At 35.9% G+C, this 23,802-nt stretch overlaps 1 protein-coding gene and 1 long non-coding RNA gene across 2 annotated transcripts in view; one reads left to right on the forward strand and one right to left on the reverse strand.

The window, feature by feature from the left end:
- prag1 (PEAK1 related, kinase-activating pseudokinase 1) overlaps positions 1-22,486 on the forward strand; it is a 47,003-nt gene extending 24,517 nt beyond the window's left edge. The window contains exon 6 of the mRNA XM_042509118.2: positions 19,879-22,486. Within this exon, the coding sequence (XP_042365052.2) occupies positions 19,879-21,036 (1,158 nt within the window). The 3' untranslated portion in view covers positions 21,037-22,486. The remainder of the gene's footprint in view (positions 1-19,878) is intronic.
- On the reverse strand, positions 445-19,953 carry LOC148186184 (uncharacterized). Its single transcript, XR_015775099.1, has 2 exons — positions 19,857-19,953; positions 445-1,007 (listed from the first exon to the last, which is right to left on the reverse strand). It is a non-coding gene; the product is annotated as an uncharacterized LOC148186184 (long non-coding RNA).
- Positions 22,487-23,802: the final 1,316 nt, after the last annotated feature.

The raw sequence follows: 23,802 nt of genomic DNA on the forward strand, positions 1-23,802 counted from the left end.
TATGGCATGTTTCGTCAGGCTATTTAAAGCTGTTTTGAGGTGTTTTTAGCTGTTTTTAGGATGTGTCATATTTTGACATTTTTGCCATACTATAGCCTTGCCTTTTTGGTCATTTTTTCAACATGCGTTTTTATTGTGTTTTCGGGCGTTTTTGCAACTTTCTTTGCTATGGCATGTTTCGTCAGGCTATTTAAAGCTGTTTTGAGGTGTTTTTAATTGTTTTTAGGGTGTGTCATATTTTGACATTTTTGCCATACTATAGCCTTGCCTTTTTGGTCATTTTTTCAACATGCGTTTTTATTGTGTTTGGGGGCGTTTTTGCAACTTTCTATGCTATGGCATGTTTTGTCAGGCTATTTAAAGCTGTTTTGAGGTGTTTTTAGCTGTTTTTAGGATGTGTCATATTTTGACATTTTTGCCATACTATAGCCAAGTCAAGTCAAGTCATGTCAATTTCATTTATTGAGTCCATTATCAGAAAACATGGTGTGCCTTAGCTGGCTTTACAGTGTACAACATCCCTCTTCCCCTGGACCCTCATATCACTCAAGGAAAAACTCCAGAAAAAGAACCTTTGTTACAGGAAAAAAAATGAAGAAACCTCAGGAAGAGCGGCAGAGGATGATGAGGGGTCCCTCTTTCAGGAAGGATAGACTTGCAATAGATGTCGTAAATAATAAATAAAATACAATTGTGGGGGGGGGGACAGCAATCATGGAAACAGACGTATGTTATTTTACAATAACAATAGGTGTGAAATTATCAAATGCACTTTATGATGATATTGTCGGTGTTGATAAGAGTCTCATGCATATATTGATCAGGAGGTGTCCAAAGGCATGATCACAGCATCAGCGCATCCAGAACCAAGACCACGATCAGGGCGAGCAGGGGGTAGAGTATCAGTGCAGCCCCAGCACGAGCACAACCAAAGGCATGGTCACAGCGCCAGCACAGATATGAAAACAATCAGACACAGCCAGGGTTGCGGCCAGGATCCAGGAAAGCTAGGAAACAAGAGAGCAGGAGTGCTCCAGAAAGGCAACCGGATTAGCGTAGTGCAGTTCAACAGACCCATGTTAGTGAGCAGTAAAAAGGATAAACACTCAATAAGGATCCTAGAGTCACTGATCAGCAATTACAACTTGAATATGAATGCCAGAGAGCAGAAATAGAAAAGAAACAAAGAGAGAGGGAGACATTTTTGCCATACTATAGCCTTGCCTTTTAGGTAATTTTTTCAACATGCATTTTTATTGTGTTTTGGGGCGTTTTTGCAACTTTCTATGCTATGGCATGTTTCGTCAGGCTATTTAAAGCTGTTTTGAGGTGTTTTTAGCTGTTTTTGGTATGTGTCATATTTTTACATTTTTGCCATACTATAGCCTTGCCTTTTTGGTCAATTTTTCAACATGTGTTTTTATTGTGTTTTCGGGCGTTTTTGCAACTTTCTATGCTATGGCATGTCTCGTGGCAGTATATTCTGCTGTTTTGAGGTGTTTTTAGCTGTTTTTGGGATGTGTCATATTTTGACATTTTTGCCATACTATAGCCTTGCCTTTTTGGTCATTTTTTCAACATGCATTTTTATTGTGTTTTGGGGCGTTTTTGCAACTTTCTATGCTATGGCATGTTTCGTCAGGCTATTTAAAGCTGTTTTGAGGCGTTTTTAGCTGTTTATGGGATGTGTCATATTTTGACATTTTTGCCATACTATAGCCTTGCCTTTTTGGTCAATTTTTCAACATGCATTTTTATTGTGTTTTGGGGTGTTTTTGCAACTTTCTTTGCTATGGCATGTTTCGTCAGGCTATTTAAAGCTGTTTTGAGGTGTTTTTAGCTGTTTTTAGTATGTGTCATATTTTGACATTTTTGCCATACTATAGCCTTGCCTTTTGGTCAATTTTTCAACATGCATTTTTATTGTGTTTTGGGGCGTTTTGCAACTTTCTATGCTATGGCATGTTTCGTCAGGCTATTTAAAGCTGTTTTGGGGTGTTTTTAGCTGTTTTTAGGATGTGTCATATTTTGACATTTTTGCCATACTATAGCCTTGCCTTTTTGGTCAATTTTTCAACATGCATTTTTATTGTGTTTTAGGGCGTTTTTGCAACTTTCTTTTGCTATGGCATGTTTCGTCAGGCTATTTAAAGCTGTTTTGGGGGGTTTTAGTTGTTTTTAGGATGTGTCATATTTTGACATTTTTGCCATACTATAGCCTTGCCTTTTTGGTCATTTTTTCAACATGCATTTTATTGTGTTTTTGGGCGTTTTGCAACTTTCTTTGCTATGGCATGTTACGTCAGGCTATTTAAAGCTGTTTTGAGGTGTTTTAGCTGTTTTTAGTATGTGTCATAGTTTGACATTTTTGCCATACTATAGCCTTGCCTTTTTGGTCAATTTTTCAACATGCATTTTTATTGTGTTTTAGGGCGTTTTTGCAACTTTCTTTTGCTATGGCATGTTTCGTCAGGCTATTTAAAGCTGTTTTGAGGTGTTTTTAGTTGTTTTTAGGGTGTGTCATATCTTGACATTTTTGCCATACTATAGCCTTGCCTTTTTGGTCATTTTTTCAACATGCATTTTTATTGTGTTTTGGGCGTTTTGCAACTTTCTTTGCTATGACATGTTTCGTCAGGCTATTTAAAGCTGTTTTGAGGTATTTTTAATTGTTTTTAGGATGTGTCATATTTTGACATTTTTGCCATACTATAGCCTTGCCTTTTTGGTCAATTTTTCAACATGCATTTTTATTGTGTTTTAGGGCGTTTTGCAACTTTCTTTGCTATGGCATGTTTCATCAGGCTATTTAAAGCTGTTTTGAGGTGTTTTTAGTTGTTTTAGGGTGTGTCATATTTTGACATTTTTGCCATACTATAGCCTTGCCTTTTTGGTCATTTTTCAACATGCATTTTATTGTGTTTTGGGGCGTTTTGCAACTTTCTTTGCTATGGCATGTTTCGTCAGGCTATTTAAAGCTGTTTTGAGGTGTTTTAATTGTTTTTAGGGTGTGCCATATTTTGACATTTTTGCCATACTATAGCCTTGCCTTTTTGGTCATTTTTTCAACATGCATTTTATTGTGTTTTGGGCCGTTTTGCAACTTTCTATGCTATGGCATGTTTCGTCAGGCTATTTAAAGCTGTTTTGAGGTGTTTTTAATTGTTTTTAGGGTGTGTCATATTTTGACATTTTTGCCATACTATAGCCTTGCCTTTTTGGTCAATTTTTCAACATGCATTTTTATTGTGTTTTGGGGCGTTTTGCAACTTTCTATACTGTGGCATGTTTCGTCAGGCTATTTAAAGCTGTTTTGAGGTGTTTTTAGTTGTTTTAGGTGTGTCATATTTTGACATTTTTGCCATACTATAGCCTTGCCTTTTGGTCATTTTTTCAACATGCATTTTTATTGTGTTTTAGGGCGTTTTGCAACTTTCTTTGCTATGGCATGTTTCATTGTCAGGCTATTTAAAGCTGTTTTGAGGTGTTTTAGTTGTTTTTAGGGTGTGTCATATTTTGACATTTTTGCCATACTATAGCCTTGCCTTTTTGGTCATTTTTTCAACATGCACTTTTATTGTGTTTTGGGGCGTTTTGCAACTTTCTTTGCTATGGCATGTTTTGTCAAGCTATTTAAAGCTGTTTTGAGGTGTTTTTAATTGTTTTTAGGTGTGCCATATTTTGACATTTTTGCCATACTATAGCCTTGCCTTTTTGGTCATTTTTCAACATGCATTTTTATTGTGTTTTAGGGCTTTTTGCAATTTTCTATGCTATGGCATGTTTTGTCAGGCTATTTAAAGCTGTTTTGAGGTGTTTTTAATTGTTTTAGGTGTGTCATATTTTGACATTTTTGCCATACTATAGCCTTGCCTTTTTTGTTTATTTTTCAACATGCATTTTTATTGTGTTTTGGGCGTTTTGCAACTTTCTTTGCTATGGCATGTTTAAGTCAGGCTATTTAAAGCTGTTTTGAGGTGTTTTTAGTTGTTTTTAGGGTGTGTCATATTTTGACATTTTTGCCATACTATAGCCTTGCCTTTTTGGTCATTTTTTCAACATGCATTTTTATTGTGTTTTGGGCCGTTTTTGCAATTTTCTATGCTATGGCATGTTTCGTCAGGCTATTTAAAGCTGTTTTGAGGTGTTTTTAATTGTTTTTAGGGTGTGTCATATTTTGACATTTTGCCATACTATAGCCTTGCCTTTTTGGTCAATTTTTCAACATGCATTTTTATTGTGTTTTGGGGCGTTTTGCAACTTTCTATACTGTGGCATGTTTCGTCAGGCTATTTGAAGCTGTTTTGAGGTGTTTTTAATTGTTTTTAGGGTGTGTGATATTTTGACATTTTTGCCATACTATAGCCTTGCCTTTTTTGTTTATTTTTTCAACATGCATTTTTTTTGTGTTTTGGGCCGTTTTTGCAACTTTCTTTGCTATGGCATGTTTCGTCAGGCTATGTAAAGCTGTTTTGAGGTGTTTTTAGCTGTTTATGGGATGTGTCATATTTTGACATTTTTGCCATACTATAGCCTTGCCTTTTTGGTCATTTTTTCAACATGCATTTTTATTGTGTTTTGGGGCATTTTTGCAACTTTCTATGCTATGGCATGTTTCGTCAGGCTATTTAAAGCTGTTTTGGGGTGTTTTTAGCTGTTTTTAGTATGTGTCATATTTTGACATTTTTGCCATACTATAGCCTTGCCTTTTTGGTTATTTTTTCAACATGCATTTTTATTGTGTTTTGGGCCGTTTTTGCAACTTTCTTTGCTATGACATGTTTCGTCAGGCTATTTAAAGCTGTTTTGAGGTGTTTTAATTGTTTTTAGGGTGTGTCATATTTTGACATTTTGCCATACTATAGCCTTGCCTTTTTGGTCATTTTTCAACATGCATTTTTATTGTGTTTTAGGGCGTTTTTGCAACTTTCTTTTGCTATGGCATGTTTCGTCAGGCTATTTAAAGCTGTTTTGAGGTGTTTTTAGTTGTTTTTAGGGTGTGTCATATTTTGACATTTTTGCCATACTATAGCCTTGCCTTTTTGGTCATTTTTTCAACATGCATTTTTATTGTGTTTTAGGGCGTTTTTGCAACTTTCTTTTGCTATGGCATGTTTTGTCAGGCTATTTAAAGCTGTTTTGAGGTGTTTTTAGTTGTTTTTAAGGTGTGTCATATTTTGACATTTTTGCCATACTATAGCCTTGCCGTTTTGGTCATTTTTTCAACATGCATTTTTATTGTGTTTTGGGCCGTTTTTGCAACTTTCTTTGCTATGACATGTTTCGTCAGGCTATTTAAAGCTGTTTTGAGGTATTTTTAATTGTTTTTAGGGTGTGTCATATTTTGACATTTTTGCCATACTATAGCCTTGCCTTTTTGGTCAGTTTTTCAACATGCATTTTTATTGTGTTTTGGGGCGTTTTTGCAACTTTCTATACTGTGGCATGTTTCGTCAGGCTATTTGAAGCTGTTTTGAGGTGTTTTTAGTTGTTTTTTGGGTGTGTGATATTTTGACATTTTGCCATACTATAGCCTTGCCTTTTTTGTTCATTTTTTCAACATGCATTTTTATTGTGTTTTTGGGCGTTTTTGCAACTTTCTTTGCTATGGCATGTTTCGTCAGGCTATTTAAAGCTGTTTTGAGGTGTTTTAGTTGTTTTTAGGATGTGTCATATTTTGACATTTTGCCATACTATAGCCTTGCCTTTTTGGTCATTTTTCAACATGCACTTTTATTGTGTTTTGGGCGTTTTGCAACTTTCTTTGCTATGGCATGTTTTGTCAAGCTATTTAAAGCTGTTTTGAGGTGTTTTAATTGTTTTTAGGGTGTGCCATATTTTGACATTTTGCCATACTATAGCCTTGCCTTTTGGTCATTTTTCAACATGCATTTTTATTGTGTTTTGGGCTTTTTGCAATTTTCTATGCTATGGCATGTTTCATTGTCAGGCTATTTAAAGCTGTTTTGAGGTGTTTTAATTGTTTTAGGGTGTGTCATATTTTGTCATTTTTGCCATACTATAGCCTTGCCTTTTTGGTCAGTTTTTCAACATGCATTTTTATTGTGTTTTGGGGCGTTTTTGCAACTTTCTATGCTGTGGCATGTTTCGTCAGGCTATTTAAAGCTGTTTTGAGGCGTTTTTAGCTGTTTTTAGGGTGTGTCATATTTTGACATTTTTGCCATACTATAGCCTTGCCTTTTGGTCAATTTTTCAACATGCATTTTTATTGTGTTTTGGGGCATTTTGCAACTTTCTATGCTATGGCATGTTTCGTCAGGCTATTTAAAGCTGTTTTGAGGTGTTTTTAGCTGTTTTGGGATGTGTCATATTTTGACATTTTGCCATACTATAGCCTTGCCTTTTGGTCAATTTTTCAACATGCATTTTTATTGTGTTTTGGGGCATTTTTGCAACTTTCTATGCTATGGCATGTTTCGTCAGGCTATTTAAAGCTGTTTTGGGGTGTTTTTAGCTGTTTTTAGGATGTGTCATATTTTGACATTTTTGCCATACTATAGCCTTGCCTTTTTGGTCAATTTTTCAACATGCATTTTTATTGTGTTTTGGGGCGTTTTTGCAAGTTTCTTTGCTATGGCATGTTTCGTCAGGCTATGTAAAGCTGTTTTGAGGTGTTTTTAGCTGTTTTTAGTATGTGTCATATTTTGACATTTTTGCCATACTATAGCCTTGCCTTTTTGGTTATTTTTTCAACATGCATTTTTATTGTGTTTTGGGCCGTTTTTGCAACTTTCTTTGCTATGACATGTTTCGTCAGGCTATTTGAAGCTGTTTTGAGGTGTTTTTAATTGTTTTTAGGGTGTGTCATATTTTGACATTTTTGCCATACTATAGCCTTGCCTTTTTGGTCATTTTTCAACATGCATTTTTATTGTGTTTTAATGCTTTTTGCAATTTTCTATGCTATGGCATGTTTCATTGTCAGGCTATTTAAAGCTGTTTTGAGGTGTTTTTAATTGTTTTTAGGGTGTGTCATATTTTGACATTTTTGCCATACTATAGCCTTGCCTTTTTGGTCAATTTTTCAACATGCATTTTTATTGTGTTTTGGGGCGTTTTTGCAACTTTCTATGCTGTGGCATGTTTCGTCAGGCTATTTGAAGCTGTTTTGAGGTGTTTTTAATTGTTTTTAGGGTGTGTGATATTTTGACATTTTTGCCATACTATAGCCTTGCCTTTTTTGTTTATTTTTTCAACATGCATTTTTATTGTGTTTTTGGGCGTTTTTGCAACTTTCTTTGCTATGGCATGTTTCGTCAGGCTATGTAAAGCTGTTTTGAGGCGTTTTTAGCTGTTTTTGGGATGTGTCATATTTTGACATTTTTGCCATACTATAGCCTTGCCTTTTTGGTCATTTTTTCAACATGCATTTTTATTGTGTTTTGGGGCATTTTTGCAACTTTCTATGCTATGGCATGTTTCGTCAGGCTATTTAAAGCTGTTTTGGGGTGTTTTTATTGTTTTAGTATGTGTCATATTTTGACATTTTTGCCATACTATAGCCTTGCCTTTTTGGTTATTTTTCAACATGCATTTTTATTGTGTTTTGGGCCGTTTTTGCAACTTTCTTTGCTATGACATGTTTCGTCAGGCTATTTGAAGCTGTTTTGAGGTGTTTTTAATTGTTTTTAGGGTGTGTCATATTTTGACATTTTTGCCATACTATAGCCTTGCCTTTTTGGTCATTTTTTCAACATGCATTTTTATTGTGTTTTAGGGCGTTTTTGCAACTTTCTTTTGCTATGGCATGTTTCGTCAGGCTATTTAAAGCTGTTTTGAGGTGTTTTTAGTTGTTTTTAGGGTGTGTCATATTTTGACATTTTTGCCATACTATAGCCTTGCCTTTTTGGTCATTTTTTCAACATGCATTTTTATTGTGTTTTAGGGCGTTTTTGCAACTTTCTTTTGCTATGGCATGTTTTGTCAGGCTATTTAAAGCTGTTTTGAGGTGTTTTTAGTTGTTTTTAAGGTGTGTCATATTTTGACATTTTTGCCATACTATAGCCTTGCCTTTTTGGTCATTTTTTCAACATGCATTTTTATTGTGTTTTGGGCCGTTTTTGCAACTTTCTTTGCTATGGCATGTTTCGTCAGGCTATTTAAAGCTGTTTTGAGGTATTTTTTATTGTTTTTAGGGTGTGTCATATTTTGACATTTTGCCATACTATAGCCTTGCCTTTTGGTCAGTTTTTCAACATGCATTTTATTGTGTTTTGGGGCGTTTTGCAACTTTCTATACTGTGGCATGTTTCGTCAGGCTATTTAAAGCTGTTTTGAGGTGTTTTTAGTTGTTTTTAGGGTGTGTCATATTTTGACATTTTTGCCATACTATAGCCTTGCCTTTTTGGTCATTTTTTCAACATGCATTTTTATTGTGTTTTAGGGCGTTTTTGCAACTTTCTTTGCTATGGCATGTTTCGTCAGGCTATTTAAAGCTGTTTTGAGGTGTTTTTAGTTGTTTTTAGGGTGTGTCATATTTTGACATTTTTGCCATACTATAGCCTTGCCTTTTTGGTCATTTTTTCAACATGCACTTTTATTGTGTTTTGGGGCGTTTTTGCAACTTTCTTTGCTATGGCATGTTTTGTCAAGCTATTTAAAGCTGTTTTGAGGTGTTTTTAATTGTTTTTAGGGTGTGCCATATTTTGACATTTTTGCCATACTATAGCCTTGCCTTTTTGGTCATTTTTTCAACATGCATTTTTATTGTGTTTTGGGCCGTTTTTGCAATTTTCTATGCTATGGCATGTTTCGTCAGGCTATTTAAAGCTGTTTTGAGGTGTTTTTAATTGTTTTTAGGGTGTGTCATATTTTGACATTTTTGCCATACTATAGCCTTGCCTTTTTGGTCAATTTTTCAACATGCATTTTTATTGTGTTTTGGGGCGTTTTTGCAACTTTCTATGCTGTGGCATGTTTCGTCAGGCTATTTAAAGCTGTTTTGAGGCGTTTTTAGCTGTTTTTAGGGTGTGTCATATTTTGACATTTTTGCCATACTATAGCCTTGCCTTTTTGGTCAATTTTTCAACATGCATTTTTATTGTGTTTTGGGGCATTTTTGCAACTTTCTATGCTATGGCATGTTTCGTCAGGCTATTTAAAGCTGTTTTGAGGCGTTTTTAGCTGTTTTTGGGATGTGTCATATTTTGACATTTTTGCCATACTATAGCCTTGCCTTTTTGGTCAATTTTTCAACATGCATTTTTATTGTGTTTTGGGGCGTTTTTGCAACTTTCTATGCTATGGCATGTTTCGTCAGGCTATTTAAAGCTGTTTTGGGGTGTTTTTAGCTGTTTTTAGGATGTGTCATATTTTGACATTTTTGCCATACTATAGCCTTGCCTTTTTGGTCAATTTTTCAACATGCATTTTTATTGTGTTTTGGGGCGTTTTTGCAAGTTTCTTTGCTATGGCATGTTTCGTCAGGCTATGTAAAGCTGTTTTGAGGTGTTTTTAGCTGTTTTTAGTATGTGTCATATTTTGACATTTTTGCCATACTATAGCCTTGCCTTTTTGGTTATTTTTTCAACATGCATTTTTATTGTGTTTTAATGCGTTTTGCAACTTTCTTTGCTATGACATGTTTCGTCAGGCTATTTGAAGCTGTTTTGAGGTGTTTTTAATTGTTTTTAGGTGTGTCATATTTTGACATTTTGCCATACTATAGCCTTGCCTTTTTGGTTATTTTTCAACATGCAATTTTATTGTGTTTTAGGGCGTTTTTGCAACTTTCTTTTGCTATGGCATGTTTCGTCAGGCTATTTAAAGCTGTTTTGAGGTGTTTTTAGTTGTTTTTAGGGTGTGTCATATTTTGACATTTTTGCCATACTATAGCCTTGCCTTTTTGGTCATTTTTTCAACATGCATTTTTATTGTGTTTTGGGCGTTTTTGCAACTTTCTTTGCTATGGCATGTTTCATTGTCAGGCTATTTAAAGCTGTTTTGAGGTGTTTTTAATTGTTTTTAGGGTGTGCCATATTTTGACATTTTTGCCATACTATAGCCTTGCCTTTTTGGTCATTTTTTCAACATGCATTTTTATTGTGTTTTGGGCTGTTTTTGCAATTTTCTATGCTATGGCATGTTTCGTCAGGCTATTTAAAGCTGTTTTGAGGCGTTTTTAGCTGTTTTTAGGGTGTGTCATATTTTGACATTTTTGCCATACTATAGCCTTGCCTTTTTGGTCAATTTTTCAACATGCATTTTTATTGTGTTTTGGGGCGTTTTTGCAACTTTCTATGCTGTGGCATGGTTCGTCAGGCTATTTGAAGCTGTTTTGAGGTGTTTTTAATTGTTTTTAGGGTGTGTGATATTTTGACATTTTGCCATACTATAGCCTTGCCTTTTTTGTTCATTTTTCAACATGCATTTTTATTGTGTTTTTGGCGTTTTGCAACTTTCTTTGCTATGGCATGTTTATTGTCAGGCTATTTAAAGCTGTTTTGAGGCGCTTTTAGCTGTTTTTGGGATGTGTCATATTTTGACATTTTTGCCATACTATAGCCTTGCCTTTTGGTCAATTTTTCAACATGCATTTTTATTGTCTTTTGGGGCATTTTGCAACTTTCTATGCTATGGCATGTTTCAGTCAGGCTATTTAAAGCTGTTTTGAGGTGTTTTTAGCTGTTTTTAGGATGTGTCATATTTTGACATTTTGCCATACTATAGCCTTGCCTTTTTGGTCAATTTTTCAACATGCATTTTATTGTGTTTTGGGCGTTTTTGCAACTTTCTTTGCTATGGCATGTTTCGTCAGGCTATTTAAAGCTGATTTGAGGTGTTTTTAATTGTTTTTAGGGTGTGCCATATTTTGACATTTTTGCCATACTATCGCCTTGCCTTTTTGGTCAATTTTTCAACATGCATTTTTATTGTGTTTTAGGGCGTTTTTGCAACTTTCTATGCTATGGCATGTTTCGTCAGGCTATTTAAAGCTGTTTTGAGGTGTTTTTAGTTGTTTTTAGGGTGTGTCATATTTTGACATTTTTGCCATACTATAGCCTTGCCTTTTTGGTCAATTTTTCAACATGCATTTTTATTGTGTTTTAGGGGCTTTTTGCAACTTTCTATGCTGTGGCATGGTTCGTCAGGCTATTTAAAGCTGTTTTGAGGTGTTTTAATTGTTTTAGGGTGTGTGATATTTTGACATTTTTGCCATACTATAGCCTTGCCTTTTTTGTTTATTTTTCAACATGCATTTTTATTGTGTTTTTTGGGCGTTTTTGCAACTTTCTTTGCTATGGCATGTTTCGTCAGGCTATTTAAAGCTGTTTTGAGGTGTTTTTAGCTGTTTTTGGGATGTGTCATATTTTGACATTTTTGCCATACTATAGCCTTGCCTTTTTGGTCAATTTTTCAACATGTGATTTTATTGTGTTTTCGGGCGTTTTTGCAACTTTCTATGCTATGGCATGTTTCGTCAGGCTATTTAAAGCTGTTTTGAGGTGTTTTTAATTGTTTTTAGGGTGTGCCATATTTTGACATTTTTGCCATACTATCGCCTTGCCTTTTTGGTCAATTTTTCAACATGCATTTTTATTGTGTTTTTGGGCGTTTTTGCAACTTTCTATGCTATGGCATGTTTCGTCAGGCTATTTAAAGCTGTTTTGAGGTGTTTTTAATTGTTTTTAGGGTGTGCCATATTTTGACATTTTTGCCATACTATAGCCTTGCCTTTTTGGTCAATTTTTCAACATGCATTTTTATTGTGTTTTGGGCCATTTTTGCAATTTTCTATGCTATGGCATGTTTCAGTCAGGCTATTTAAAGCTGTTTTGAGGTGTTTTTAGCTGTTTTGGGATGTGTCATATTTTGACATTTTGCCATACTATAGCCTTGCCTTTTTGGTCAATTTTTCAACATGCATTTGTATTGTGTTTTGGGGCATTTTTGCAACTTTCTATGCTATGGCATGTTTCGTCAGGCTATTTAAAGCTGTTTTGAGGTGTTTTTAGCTGTTTTTAGGATGTGTCATATTTTGACATTTTTGCCATACTATAGCCTTGCCTTTTTGGTCAATTTTTCAACATGCGTTTTTATTGTGTTTTGGGGCGTTTTTGCAACTTTCTATGCTGTGGCATGGTTCGTCAGGCTATTTGAAGCTGTTTTGAGGTGTTTTTAATTGTTTTTAGGGTGTGTGATATTTTGACATTTTTGCCATACTATAGCCTTGCCTTTTTTGTTTATTTTTTCAACATGCATTTTTATTGTGTTTTTGGGCGTTTTTGCAACTTTCTTTGCTATGGCATGTTTCGTCAGGCTATTTAAAGCTGTTTTGAGGCGTTTTTAGCTGTTTTTGGGATGTGTCATATTTTGACATTTTTGCCATACTATAGCCTTGCCTTTTTGGTCAATTTTTCAACATGCATTTTTATTGTGTTTTGGGGCGTTTTTGCAACTTTCTTTGCTATGGCATGTTTCGTCAGGCTATTTAAAGCTGTTTTGAGGTGTTTTTAATTGTTTTTAGGGTGTGCCATATTTTGACATTTTTGCCATACTATCGCCTTGCCTTTTTGGTCAATTTTTCAACATGCATTTTTATTGTGTTTTAGGGCGTTTTTGCAACTTTCTATGCTATGGCATGTTTCGTCAGGCTATTTAAAGCTGTTTTGAGGTGTTTTTAATTGTTTTTAGGGTGTGCCATATTTTGACATTTTTGCCATACTATAGCCTTGCCTTTTTGGTCAATTTTTCAACATGCATTTTTATTGTGTTTTGGGCCATTTTTGCAATTTTCTATGCTATGGCATGTTTCGTCAGGCTATTTAAAGCTGTTTTGAGGCGTTTTTAGCTGTTTTTGGGATGTGTCATATTTTGACATTTTTGCCATACTATAGCCTTGCCTTTTTGGTCAATTTTTCAACATGCATTTTTATTGTGTTTTGGGGCGTTTTTGCAACTTTCTATGCTATGGCATGTTTCGTCAGGCTATTTAAAGCTGTTTTGGGGTGTTTTTAGCTGTTTTTAGGATGTGTCATATTTTGACATTTTTGCCATACTATAGCCTTGCCTTTTTGGTCAATTTTTCAACATGCATTTTTATTGTGTTTTGGGGCGTTTTTGCAACTTTCTTTGCTATGGCATGTTTCGTCAGGCTATTTAAAGCTGTTTTGAGGTGTTTTTAATTGTTTTTAGGGTGTGCCATATTTTGACATTTTTGCCATACTATCGCCTTGCCTTTTTGGTCAATTTTTCCACCTGCATTTTATTGTGTTTTAGGGCGTTTTTGCACTTTCTATGCTATGGCATGTTTCGTCAGGCTATTTAAAGCTGTTTTGAGGTGTTTTTAATTGTTTTTAGGGTGTGCCATATTTTGACATTTTTGCCATACTATAGCCTTGCCTTTTTGGTCAATTTTTCAACATGCATTTTTATTGTGTTTTGGGCCATTTTTGCAATTTTCTATGCTATGGCATGTTTCGTCAGGCTATTTAAAGCTGTTTTGAGGCGTTTTTAGCTGTTTTTGGGATGTGTCATATTTTGAAATTTTTGCCATACTATAGCCTTGCCTTTTTGGTCATTTTTTCAACATGCATTTTTATTGTGTTTTGGGCCGTTTTTGCAATTTTCTATGCTATGGCATGTTTCGTCAGGCTATTTAAAGCTGTTTTGAGGTGTTTTTAATTGTTTTTAGGGTGTGTCATATTTTGACATTTTTGCCATACTATAGCCTTGCCTTTTTGGTCATTTTTTCAACATGCATTTTTATTGTGTTTTTGGGCGTTTTTGCAACTTTCTTTGCTATGGCATGTTTCGTCAGGCTATTTAAAGCTGTTTTGAGGTGTTTTTAGTTGTTTTTAGGGTGTGTCATATTTTGACATTTTTGCCATACTATAGCCTTGCCTTTTTGGTTATTTTTTCATCATCCATTTTTATTGTGTTTTGGGCCGTTTTTGCAACTTTCTTTGCTATGACATGTTTCGTCAGGCTATTTAAAGCTGTTTTGAGGTGTTTTTAATTGTTTTTAGGGTGTGTCATATTTTGACATTTTTGCCATACTATAGCCTTGCCTTTTTGGTCAATTTTTCAACATGCATTTTTATTGTGTTTTGGGGCGTTTTTGCAACTTTCTATGCTGTGGCATGTTTCGTCAGGCTATTTGAAGCTGTTTTGAGGTGTTTTTAATTGTTTTTAGGGTGTGTGATATTTTGACATTTTTGCCATACTATAGCCTTGCCTTTTTTGTTTATTTTTTCAACATGCATTTTTATTGTGTTTTTGGGCGTTTTTGCAACTTTCTTTGCTATGGCATGTTTCGTCAGGCTATGTAAAGCTGTTTTGAGGCGTTTTTAGCTGTTTTTGGGATGTGTCATATTTTGACATTTTTGCCATACTATAGCCTTGCCTTTTTGGTCAATTTTTCAACATGCATTTTTATTGTGTTTTGGGGCATTTTTGCAACTTTCTATGCTATGGCATGTTTCGTCAGGCTATTTAAAGCTGTTTTGGGGTGTTTTTAGCTGTTTTTAGTATGTGTCATATTTTGACATTTTTGCCATACTATAGCCTTGCCTTTTTTGTTTATTTTTTCAACATGCATTTTTATTGTGTTTTGGGCCGTTTTTGCAACTTTCTTTGCTATGACATGTTTCGTCAGGCTATTTGAAGCTGTTTTGAGGTGTTTTAATTGTTTTAGGGTGTGTCATATTTTGACATTTTTGCCATACTATAGCCTTGCCTTTTGTTTATTTTTTCAACATGCATTTTTATTGTGTTTTTGGGCGTTTTTTCAACTTTCTTTGCTATGGCATGTTTCGTCAGGCTATTTGAAGCTGTTTTGAGGCGTTTTTAATTGTTTTTAGGATGTGTCATATTTTGACATTTTTGCCATACTATAGCCTTGCCTTTTTGGTCAATTTTTCAACATGCATTTTTATTGTGTATTGGGCTTTTTGCAACTTTCTTTGCTATGGCATGTTTCATTGTCAGGCTATTTAAAGCTGTTTTGAGGTGTTTTTAATTGTTATTAGGGTGTGTCATATTTTGCCATTTTTGCCATACTATAGCCTTGCCTTTTTTGTTTATTTTTTCAACATGCATTTTTATTGTGTTTTAGGGCGTTTTTGCAACTTTCTTTGCTATGGCATGTTTCGTCAGGCTATGTAAAGCTGTTTTGAGGTGTTTTTAATTGTTTTTAGGATGTGTCATATTTTGACATTTTTGCCATACTATAGCCTTGCCTTTTTGGTCATTTTTTCAACATGCATTTTTATTGTGTTTTGGCGTTTTGCAACTTTCTTTGCTATGGCATGTTTCGTCAGGCTATTTGAAGCTTTTTTGAGGTGTTTTTAATTGTTTTTAGGATGTGTCATATTTTGACATTTTTGCCATACTATAGCCTTGCCTTTTTGGTCAATTTTTCAACATGCATTTTTATTGTGTTTTGGGCCGTTTTTGCAACTTTCTTTGCTATGACATGTTTCGTCAGGCTATTTGAAGCTGTTTTGAGGTGTTTTTAATTGTTTTTAGGGTGTGTCATATTTTGACATTTTTGCCATACTATAGCCTTGCCTTTTTGGTTATTTTTTCAACATGCATTTTTATTGTGTTTTTGGGCGTTTTTGCAACTTTCTTTGCTATGGCATGTTTCGTCAGGCTATGTAAAGCTGTTTTGAGGTGTTTTTAATTGTTTTTAGGGTGTGTCATATTTTGACATTTTTGCCATACTATAGCCTTGCCTTTTTGGTCATTTTTTCAACATGCATTTTTATTGTGTTTTGGGGCGTTTTTGCAACTTTCTATGCTATGGCATGTTTCGTCAGGCTATTTAAAGCTGTTTTGGGGTGTTTTTAGCTGTTTTTAGGATGTGTCATATTTTGACATTTTTGCCATACTATAGCCTTGCCTTTTTGGTCAATTTTTCAACATGCATTTTTATTGTGTTTTTGGGGCGTTTTTGCATTTTTCTATGCTATGGCATGTTTCGTCAGGCTATTTAAAGCTGTTTTGAGGTGTTTTTAATTGTTTTTAGGGTGTGCCATATTTTGACATTTTTGCCATACTATAGCCTTGCCTTTTTGGTCATTTTTTCAACATGCATTTTTATTGTGTTTTGGGGCGTTTTTGCAACTTTCTATGCTATGGCATGTTTCGTCAGGCTATTTAAAGCTGTTTTGGGGTGTTTTTAGCTGTTTTTAGGATGTGTCATATTTTGACATTTTTGCCATACTATAGCCTTGCCTTTTTGGTCAATTTTTCAACATGCATTTTTATTGTGTTTTGGGCCGTTTTTGCAACTTTCTTTGCTATGGCATGTTTCGTCAGGCTATTTAAAGCTGTTTTGAGGTGTTTTTAATTGTTATTAGGGTGTGTCATATTTTGCCATTTTTGCCATACTATAGCCTTGCCTTTTTTGTTTATTTTTTCAACATGCATTTTTATTGTGTTTTTGGGCGTTTTTGCAACTTTCTTTGCTATGGCATGTTTCGTCAGGCTATGTAAAGCTGTTTTGAGGTGTTTTTAATTGTTTTTAGGATGTGTCATATTTTGACATTTTTGCCATACTATAGCCTTGCCTTTTTGGTCATTTTTTCAACATGCATTTTTATTGTGTTTTTGGGCGTTTTTGCAACTTTCTTTGCTATGGCATGTTTCGTCAGGCTATTTGAAGCTTTTTTGAGGTGTTTTTAATTGTTTTTAGGATGTGTCATATTTTGACATTTTTGCCATACTATAGCCTTGCCTCTTTGGTTATTTTTTCAACATGCATTTTTATTGTGTTTTTGGGCGTTTTTGCAACTTTCTTTGCTATGGCATGTTTCGTCAGGCTATTTGAAGCTTTTTTGAGGTGTTTTTAATTGTTTTTAGGGTGTGTCATATTTTGACATTTTTGCCATACTATAGCCTTGCCTTTTTGGTCATTTTTTCAACATGCATTTTTATTGTGTTTTTGGGCGTTTTTGCAACTTTCTTTGCTATGGCATGTTTCGTCAGGCTATGTAAAGCTGTTTTGAGGTGTTTTTAATTGTTTTTAGGGTATGTCATATTTTGACATTTTTGCCATACTATAGCCTTGCCTTTTTGGTCATTTTTTCAACATGCATTTTTATTGTGTTTTGGGGCGTTTTTGCAACTTTCTATGCTATGGCATGTTTCGTCAGGCTATTTAAAGCTGTTTTGGGGTGTTTTTAGCTGTTTTTAGGATGTGTCATATTTTGACATTTTTGCCATACTATAGCCTTGCCTTTTTGGTCAATTTTTCAACATGCATTTTTATTGTGTTTTGGGGCGTTTTTGCATTTTTCTATGCTATGGCATGTTTCGTCAGGCTATTTAAAGCTGTTTTGAGGTGTTTTTAATTGTTTTTAGGATGTGTCATATTTTGACATTTTTGCCATACTATAGCCTTGCCTTTTTGGTCATTTTTTCAACATGCATTTTTATTGTGTTTTGGGGCGTTTTTGCAACTTTCTATGCTATGGCATGTTTCGTCAGGCTATTTAAAGCTGTTTTGGGGTGTTTTTAGCTGTTTTTAGGATGTGTCATATTTTGACATTTTTGCCATACTATAGCCTTGCCTTTTTGGTCAATTTTTCAACATGCATTTTTATTGTGTTTTGGGGTGTTTTTGCATTTTTCTATGCTATGGCATGTTTCGTCAGGCTATTTAAAGCTGTTTTGAGGTGTTTTTAATTGTTTTTAGGATGTGTCATATTTTGAAATTTTTGCCATACTATAGCCCTGCTTTTTCGATCATTTTTCAACATTCATTTTTATTGTGTTTTTGGGTGTTTTTCAGCTATCTATGTTATGGCATGTCTAGTCCCGCTATTTTCTGCTGTTGTGATATGATTCCTTCTTATTTTTTGGGACGTGTTATATTTTGACATTCAAGTCCATACTATAGCTTTTTACAATGTTTTTAGCCGTCTTTGCAACTTTCAATGCTATGGCATGTCTCGTCATGCTACTTTAGGCTTTTTTGAGTTGTTGTTAGCTGTTTTTTGGATATGCCATAATTTGACTTTATTTTTGCCTTGCCTTTCCGGTCATTTTGTCAACATGCATTTTTATGATGTTATTTGTCGATTTTGCAACTTTTTAATACTATGGCGTGTCTTTTCATGCTGTGTTAAGTTGTTTTCAGCTATTTGGGGACATGCCATTTTTTGACATTTTTAGCCATACTATAGCCTTGGCTTTTTGGTCAAGTTATATCATGGTAGTTTTGGCCATATTTAATAAATACTATGCTATGGCATGTCTAGTGTCAGTATTTTATGCTGTTTTGAGGTGTGTCTTATTTTGACATTTTTGCCATACTATAGCCTTGCCTTTTTTCGTCATTTTTTCAACATGCATGATTATAACAGCCTAGGTTATGATTAGGGTGCGAATTTCCATCCTTGGCTGGTCTCCCAACATCATATTTTTTTGTGCAATTTGTGACATATTACTATTGTATGACTTTTTTGTGCAATTTTGGACGACATACTGTTCAGTGACCTTTTTATGCTATTTTGCACAACATCCTATGGTATGACTTTTTAGTGCAGTTTTGTATCTATACCTTGACCTTATGTGTGCAATTTGTAAAGACTTACTATAGTATGACTTTTTTTTAAATTTGGTGTGATAAACTTTACTATGACTTTTTTGTGCAATTTTGGATGACATACTATATTATGACTTTTAATGGTATTTTGGATGACATACTATGACTATGACATATACTTTTTATGCTATTTTGCACTACATCCTATAGTATGACTTTTTAATGCAATTTTGGAGAACATACTATACTATGACTTTTTTATTCTTTTTTGGATGACATACTATATAGTATGGCTTTTTTGTGCAATTTTGGACGACATATTATACTATGACTTTTTTGTTCAATTTTGGACAACATACTGTAGTACGCTATGACTTTTTTATTCTATTTTGGACGACATACTATACTCTGACTTTTCGATGCTATTTTGGACCACATACTATACTATGACTTTTAATGGTATTTTGGACAATAAACTATACTATGACTTTTTAGTGCAATTTTGGACAACATACTATGTTTGATTAATTTTCACGGGGATATTTTGATGACAGTCTTTGCTGATATATGAACCTTACTATTTTATTTTTAGATGATGTTGTCAAGAGAAAAACCCACTCAACATCTTTGATGCTGAACAAATTTGCACAGTGGGTGTCGCACATTGATGATTTAAGCAGAGATTTGACAGACGCAGAAGGGAAAGATTAACATTGGGTGGTGTTCTTGTTTGTTCTTAGACTATAGATGGGATGGCCTCACTACAGCACAACCCTCCGGGGCCTGTAGTGTAAACATCAGGGAAGAAGGAAGTGTGGATTCAGTCTTACTAACCTTTGTTCCAAAGTCATTAGTGTTGCACAAAGCAGCAGCTGTTTGTACAGCACACTGTGTTGTGCCAAAGCATGGGTGCCCACAGTCTTTCCTAATATCTCAAGGCCCAACTAAGCCTTAGATTCCAGGCAGGATTTACAGTCAGAAAACCCCCTTATGACACACACTTAACCCAATACGCACAATATGGTAATATGGTATATAAATTATATAATATAATATATAATATATAAATATGGTAATATAAATTATCATGTAATAATCTTAAATCAGCACTAATTAAAGTTACACTGTATGTTTGTCTAACTTTGTTAAAATTAAACTTTTGTTCTTGTTAAGAAAATCGATTTTACTTGAATGAGAGCAGGAACTGAATTGGCGTTGACCTTTAAACCTCACTAGCAACACTTCCTTTCGTGAGTTTTTTGGCTCTGCTCCCTGTGTTGGAATTCTCTCCCCTCCCTCTGCTCTCCTCCCCTCCTTTGCTTCATTCTTTCCTTCCACTGACCTTTGTGTTTATACCTCTTCAGATCTGCAAGAGTCCATCCATGGAGGCCAAACAGGGGCATCTCTACGGTCTGTCGGTGCAGCAGAGCATGCCTCCCCACTTCAACCTCCAGCAGGACTGTGGACACTTCCTTGCTTGTGTCCCCCAGAGCATGTTGCCTTCGGACGAAGTCTCTCTTCCCACCACACCTGCTTCATCACTACCCCAGCCCTCCACATCTGCGCCTGGTCAGCAGGTGGAACGAGAGCGAGTTGTGGTCATCACCTCTGAGATCCCTCAGCAGACGGCGGCTGACTTCGTTCGGGACTGGGCAGCATTCCATAAATCTCAGCCAGAAGTGTATGAGCGCCGTGTGTGCTTCCTCCTCCTGCAGCTCTGCCATGGCCTGGAACACTTGAAGGAGCACGGTGTCACCCACCGCGACCTCTGCCTGGAAAACCTGCTGTTGGTGCCTCATCTGCGCAGGCCCTCCCAGTTCCCCCAACAGACCACCACTGACACAGGCACCACTAACAGTTCAAGTGGTGCGGACAGTCAGCGTCTTCCGCGGCTCCTCATCAGCAACTTCGCAAAGGCCAAGCGTCGTTCCTCTGAGGATGCCACATCAACCAGTGTGGACCCTCGCATCAAACGTGACCATGCCAGATTAGCACCTGAGATCGTCTCTGCAGCCCAGTATCGTAAATTTGACGAGTTTCAGACAGGCATCTTGATCTACGAGCTCCTCCATCAACCGAACCCATTCGAGGTGAGCCCAGCTCTTAAGGAGCAAGACTACCGCTGTGAGGAGCTGCCTCCAATCCCCACAGTCTCCCTTTACTCTGCCGGCCTCCAGCGGCTGGCTCAGCTCCTGCTCCAACCTGACCCCATCAAACGAATCCATATCCAGGAGGCCAAGCGCATACTGCAGAGCCTTCTCTGGGGCCCCAGGAGGGACCTGATGGAGCAGCAGTGGGAGAGACACGGACAGGGGGTTGGCTTTGTTGATGGATCCCGACACGAGGGCCTCCTGAATTGGCTGGATGTGAAACGGGCACTGCTGATGATGAAGTTCGCTGAGCGTTCACTGGAGCCTGAGAGGAACGCAGAGCTTGAGGACTGGTTGTGCTGTCAGTACTTTTCCTCCGCTCACCCTCTGTCTCTCTGCCATACTGCTGAACTGCTCTACTCACTAAAGTGATGCCTCACTTTGGGGTTAAATATCTGCAGGTGGAGACAAATTAACATGTGAATGCAAAAGACCACCAATGTCAAGACACTATGGATGGGAGATACTGTGAACATACCCACCTGTTTGCGCTCCTGTTGTATTCATGAGAGCCATGCAACAACGTAACCGTCCACTATCCTTTACACAAACTTTATCCTGCTACGGACTTAGCGAAGAAATGACATAAAAAGTTTTTCTTGTAGTTCTTGTAGCAGTCACAGACATAATGGACATAATCACTAAAACATTCACTTACCAACTAAAATCATTTTGAGCCAGTGATGCAGATCTGTAAAAACAAGATAAAAAAGGAAGAAAATAGTCACTGTTCATAATCCTATAATACACTTACCAAAGTTTCATGTTTGACACTGTATTGTGTGTATTTATTAAACATCAACTACGCACTGAGAACAGGCTTATAATTCATAGCATTATTCTAGCCAGCTGTCAGCCAGCTTTGCAAATTCATGTTGAATCTAGGTAAATGTGCAGCTAACTTTTTCATTTAATAGAAACATATGGTCACTAGCAGGCTTACACTGTATGCACCTTTTTTGTTTATTCATGGGCATAAAGTGCTATATTTTACACTGTGTAAACAACAACTTCTCTTTAACCAAATCAACAGGAAGTTGCGGAGAAATGCCTATTTTCCAGTGAATACTGTTGTATTAGTTGCACAATCCTTGTTAGACAGCATTGCATAATAGAGATTTAGCATGAATTAATCATAAGCCCTGCTGTCTAACATCGCATTATTAATTGGCTTATCAAAACAATTGGCAATGTTAGAGATTGCTTCTACTGAATGGATGCCCAGTTTTTTCCCACGCCTACTTTTAGTATGTATTTAAAAGTTATGACATTTGTCACAGTGCCTTTTGTTCTATGTATGTTACAGTGACTCAGAAGCCAAATGTAAATATTACTGATCATTCGTCCCTTGTGAAACTGGCCTTTCACAGAATGTTCTAGGAACAACTGTACAGTAATTTGTAGATGATATTAAATAGAATGAGCCCAAGCAGGTCTTAAAAAGCCATGAATACAAGCAGCAGTTAATATTTATGATATGTTATTCTGTAGTAGTCACTGGAATTACTCTGTGTATTTTCATATGTGCATATTGCGTTATTTCTTTCACAGGCACAGCAAAAGCGCTGGAGGGGAGGTCATGCCTCTTGCATCCCATTTAGGTGGCAGATGGTGGTTGAGTTCTGGGATATTTCATCTCAAACAAAGAATTTTCTAACAAAGTTAAGGTTTTAATAGCCTGATCCAGGTGACTGATGTTTCTAATACTGCAGAAAAATCAGATCTTGCAATTAGTTCATGATTGATTTTTTTTTTGTGTGTGTGTTTGCCTCACCTATTTGCATCTATCAATAAACTGTGCATATATTTTCTCACAGCAGTATCTGGTGTTTTGATCTTTTAATGTTTCGTCTTTCACTGGTTTTTCAAAAAGCATGAAAAAAGTCATACCATACTATGTCGTCCAAAACGGCATTAAAAAAGTCCTACTATACTATGTTGTCCAAAATAGCATAAAAAAATTATAGTATAGTATGTCGTCCAAAATTATTTGTCTGTGGCTTAGCATCGAATACCAATGTTTTGCAGTAAAGGGGGAAACTATTACAATTTACTGCTATGTCAGCAATGAACACATTTTCCCTGCCAAGAACCCTGCCAGTTGATTCTCCGCCTGATTCATATATATCAGCCTAGTTTTCGACAGACGTCACTGCTGATATTGAATTTTGCGTTTCAACACCATATGACCCTTATATCAGCAGAGCAGACATATATCAGCGGATATTTTATTATATTTATGCCATAAAATATCATTTAACTATACATTCACGCAGTTTAGACACTAATTTGGATAATACAGAACAAATTTAGGCACATAAATTTAAATTATATATCGTTTGGCCAATAAATCAGGTGAAGTGGTCTGGAAACAGGTAAAATCAGTATCGGCAGTGACGTCTGTCGAAATCAAGGAATATCGGCCTGACTCATAAATCAGTCAAGTTTACGACAGACGTCACTGCTGATGCTGAATTTTGCGTTTCAACACCATATGACCCTTATATCAGCAGAGCAGACCGATATATCTATATAGAGAGTGATAGAGTGATATATTGTTTCAAACTCATTCCAAATAGTTTTTTTGTTTTAATATTAATTCATTAATATTGCCAATTCCTGTTAAATTTCAGCCATGGATTTTGTACTGTGGCATTGCTGTGTCACTTGTGAGGCTCGAACTGCCAACCTAAGAGACTCCAACCAGCTGTCTTTGCCCCTGAGCCACACTTCAGTTACTCATTCTATTTTGGATGTTCCCTTTACCTTTCACATTTGGACATTTGGACAACGACATAAAAGTCACCTGTTCTGAGTAGGGCTTGATCCCACAACCTCAGACACACCAACCAGCCATCTAACCAACTGAGCTAAACCTTCAGACATTTCTACAGTGTTTTAAATTGCACTTCACCATCTACTCTGGAAAGTGACCTGTAATACTTACCCATCCTGGATAAGGTTCAAACTCATTCCAAATAAGTTTTTTGTTTTAATATTCATAAAGTAATTAATGTACATGAAATGTTCATGGTTTGGTCTACAAATGATGAACACCAAGATGACATGGAATTTTTGTGCCATCTAGTGTTCATCAGTATACGTGGTCATGCGAGGGCCCATTCATTGCTGCTTGCA

The sequence above is a fragment of the Plectropomus leopardus genome, chromosome 20 (assembly GCF_026936395.1).
Source record: "Plectropomus leopardus strain MGB_pleo_1.0 chromosome 20, ASM2693639v1, whole genome shotgun sequence".
Classification (NCBI taxonomy): Eukaryota; Metazoa; Chordata; class Actinopteri; order Perciformes; family Serranidae; genus Plectropomus; species Plectropomus leopardus.